At 52.6% G+C, this 3,983-nt stretch overlaps 1 protein-coding gene across 1 annotated transcript in view; it reads left to right on the forward strand.

The window, feature by feature from the left end:
• The window catches only part of CCT7 (chaperonin containing TCP1 subunit 7), a 20,670-nt gene extending 17,943 nt beyond the window's left edge, over positions 1 to 2,727 (forward strand). Inside the window, exon 12 of the mRNA XM_019552556.1 lies at positions 2,713 to 2,727. Within this exon, the coding sequence (XP_019408101.1) occupies positions 2,713 to 2,727 (15 nt within the window). The remainder of the gene's footprint in view (positions 1 to 2,712) is intronic.
• The last annotated feature ends 1,256 nt before the right edge of the window (positions 2,728 to 3,983 follow it).

Here is a 3,983-nt window from a genome sequence, read left to right on the forward strand (position 1 = left end):
GGGGCTTCCAAAACATACAAGATTTGAAGAAGAATGATTCCCTGGCTCTAATTAACAAGCCAGTTCCCACCTGATTAAGGGTGGGTTGCAGGCAGCAGCCCAGCTCAGCAAATCCCCGATTCAGCAGCAACGTAATGTTAGCCTTGGCCCTGTGTTTTCTGTACAGCACTGGTCCCTGTAGGCTCTTTCATTGGCCTGCCTCCCTGCCAGTGGTTGGTTCCTGGTTGTATTTATGGTTTTTTTTCTCTTGGAATCTTGCTCCTAGCCCCCCCCACACGTGCAATAAGTGGTTCCAGGTGTTTTGTGGCCAGCTGCAGGCTGCATCGTGTCTGTGATCGCAGCCCAAACGGCTGGAGAGTTTGCAGTGTCACTTGCTTTCGTTGGCAGCATCCTAAGATGTGGGATGTGCGCAGCTGCCGAGATGCTCCTGCCCTCCCCAGGTTTTGTCCTGTCCTGGAGCACAGTGGTGTTAAGTGGCTTAATGACTTTTCGTTGTTTGAGTGTAGTGAGTCAGTTGTGTCCGCTCTCCTGGTTAACCAAACCCCCAGTTAGGGCCAGCGTAGTGTGCTGTCCTGGAAGCCTTTCTCATCACTGCTGGATGGAGTCTACACTCTGGTCTGCGAGCTGCCTGATAATGGCCACTGCTGGTTCTCCAAGGGGTCCTGGGTAGGGAGATGCAGGGGGAGTGAGGCTTACACACCTGATTGCTTCCTATTTTGGTCCTGGCACTTAGGCAGGTAAAACATGTTTCTTGAAAATTTGGAAATCAGCTGACCCACACACTTTCAAATTAGGTGGGGATTTTTCAGGGCTTTGTTGTCCTATGAAGCACAATCAAGTGCTGCACCTGCAGTCAGACAGCGATGGGTGCTGAGACAGTTCCAAGAAGAGAGCTTAGGGCACTGCAAGTGTTTAGCCACAGTCCCTTGGAGATCTCATTGCAGTAGGCGAGCTTATGCTTGGTCACCCTATCACATCACAGCTTTACAAGAGCAAGGAACAGTGGGCTGGAGCCTCGTGCTGCACTGCTTTGCCTGGAGTGCACCATAAAGCACAAAGCATGAACTAGAAGGCATCATGAATGTAGCTTGTCATGTGTTCTTTGTGTAACCTAGAATATATTTGTACCTTGCAGACTAACCAAAGTAGGTAGTTTGATAGTAGATGGGTAGCACGAGTACCTGGGAGCTGAGACTCAAGTGAAGTTCAGCTTATGCTATCTGTCTACTTCGGTTAATCCTATAAGGTGCAAATATACCCTGCCTTGTGGCCCCTGCTGGCCCCTTGTGGACATGCACCAGGATAACTCTGAAAGAGCTTCCCCTGGGCTGAGATGAGACTGACTGGCCTATAGTTTCCTGGGTCCTCCTTTTTGAAAATGGGAACCATATTGGCCCTTTTCCGGTCCTCTGGCACCACACCAGAGCACCACAAGTGCTCGTACAGCTGTATCAGGGCTCCCGCAATGACCTCTGCTAATCCCCTCAGCACCCTGGGGTAGAGAGCGTCAGGACCTGCTGATTTGAACACGTCCAGTCCCTCCAGGAGTTCCCTGAATAGGTCCTCGCTGACCCTGGGACCTACGGGGGTGGGGATGTCCCGGTCCTTGCTCAGAAAAATGGGATCCCCATGAAGATGAGCTAAAGCAGCAGAGAGGAAGCTGCTAGCACAGAAGTCTAGGACCTGACAGAAGAGCATTTCCTTTTGTGCTCTGCCACAGCAGTTCACAGTGTGTGGACAGATCATTTAGTCCCAGACTTGAGGCCTGTGGTGGGCAGGGGGGAGCAGCCATCAGCAGTGTTTCTCCTGACTCCAGGAGGAGAGTTTACAGTAGGGCTGTGCAAAACGGGACTGTTTTGTATTGACTTGCGTTTCGATGGAACAGCATTTCATTTCGAATTTTGTTTCGATTCAAAACCGCTGTTCCATTTCGTCAAAACAGTTTCGCTGTTTCAACTTTTTGCCCATAGGCTATAATGGGGAAGCTCAAAGCAGCGTATAACTTCATCATTTCCGGCCTGATTTGGATGAAACGTGCAGGGGTGGTAGCCCCTGCTGAGGCCCCGAAGCCTGCCAAGTTTCAAGGAGATTGTGCAGCGGTTTGGGGGAAACCTCCTTGAGCTGCGGACAAGGAAAACCCGTGCCATGGGTTACATTGTGTGTTAAGGCGCAGGGGGGTGACAGCTGCAGGGATGGTGGCCCCCGCTATGACGCCTGTCGAGGAGATCAGTGCCGGGGGGTTCTGGGGCCCTGCACCCTAGCTACTGACAGGCAAAACTGGAGCACACAGGTCCATAACTGACCCCAAGGCAGAAAGCAGGGCAGTTCAAACAATGCTGCCTTTTATGCAGGTTTTCCGTCCCCCAGAGCACGGGGATTGGAAGGGACCTCGGGGAAAGATGACAGGCACTGGCCAGCTACACAGTCAATAATGAGAGCAGTTCCCCCCCCGCTTTCCTGTCCCTGCCCTTACTTTAGGGTCTGTTCCCCTGCAGGCAACCCCAGCTCGAGCTTTGAAACGCGAAATGTTTTGAAAATTTCGAAATGTTTCGACTTGCCTCGTTTCGTTCCGAGGCTGTTTCAAAGCTCTCTGTTTCATTTTGATGTCGCCATTTCAATCTCAAAAACAAGTCGAAACGAAACTGCTGGCAAAGTTTTGCACAGCCCTAGTATACAGTCCTGAGGGCCCTAAAACCAAGATGTTGCAGGAAGGGAGGCTGTGGCTGAGGCCAGCCCACAGAGCTGAGGGACGGGGTGCGAAGGACAGCCCCCCCTTTATGTGACTTTGGTGCTTTGTTGCTGGTCGTCACTTGCATGAGACTGATTTGCAGCCCTGTGCACACATCACATGCATGCCTCTGAAGGCTGTCTGCAAGCAGGCAGGGGCAGGACAAACCAGCCCTGGGCCTTCCTCCTGATGGACCTCTGGAAGGGACCGAATCTAGGCTCTCAGACCCTGCGGCCAACAAGTATGGGGGTGACTTTCACTGACACATGGGGTCCAGGCTGGAGAGATGGAGGCTGTCGGCCTTGCTGGGCAGCCTTGGAAGGGCTAAATCAGGAAAATCTCAAAGAGCTGCTCTGTGAGCTGCAGGGCAGCTGGCATCAGCAGGAAGACCCGGAGCAATGACAAGATCATATTTTCTCACATATAACATGCCTCCACATATAGCACACCTTGATTTTGAAAGGCACGATGAAGCAATTTCCCCCAAAGTTGTGTTTGCAGCGAGCAGGAAGGGAGCCTAATCTGCAGCTGACCAATCCTCCCATTCCCGATGAACTTAAACCCTAGCTGCGGCTGAAGACTCATCTCCATAGGCAGACCTGTGGTTTTGAGACGAGCTGAAGAGCTGTGCAATAGGAGCAGAGACAGAAACCCTAGTAGACTGCAAAACTGCCCTAGGAAAGGTTAGCTTGATTAATGGCGTGACCATTAAAAAGGAGAGGTGGTTAAGACATGCAAAGGGAAGAGCAATGGCTCACTGACACCCTCAGCTACCTGACAAGCCAGCCCAGAGTTGCATTGGTGAGGGCTCGTCTATCTCAGGCAAAAATTCAGCAACCCACTTAATACATGCACGCCAATTTGGGGGGAAAAGGTGTGAGAAAGTGGATCAGGCCTGCATGTGATTAGGCTTCTGCTGGGTTAGGGAAGAGGAAGGCACCCGTGTGACTAGCTGGGTTAGGTACCCCGTGGCTGTACACGAGCCGTACAGTTATGGCAGGTGGCGACGGGTACCTTCACCCATCCCCGCCGGCTGACGGGGAGCCTAGTGGATATACTCTCTGTGCTTGTCACCTTGCACCACGTCACTCCCACAGGGCCCTCAGCTCTGACTGCAATGACACACGTTGTCCCAGCATCGGGGTCTCACATGCAGAGAAATCTGCCGCCCCGACCCCTCAGCCCGGGAAGTCTGCTGCTTCCCGGGGGCCCGCATCCGAGACATTGCGGAGAGGATCCCGCAGCTCCTCCGGCC

This window comes from Crocodylus porosus, unplaced genomic scaffold (genome assembly GCF_001723895.1).
Source record: "Crocodylus porosus isolate Cpor-Errol unplaced genomic scaffold, CroPor_comp1, whole genome shotgun sequence".
Lineage (NCBI taxonomy): Eukaryota > Metazoa > Chordata > Crocodylia > Crocodylidae > Crocodylus > Crocodylus porosus.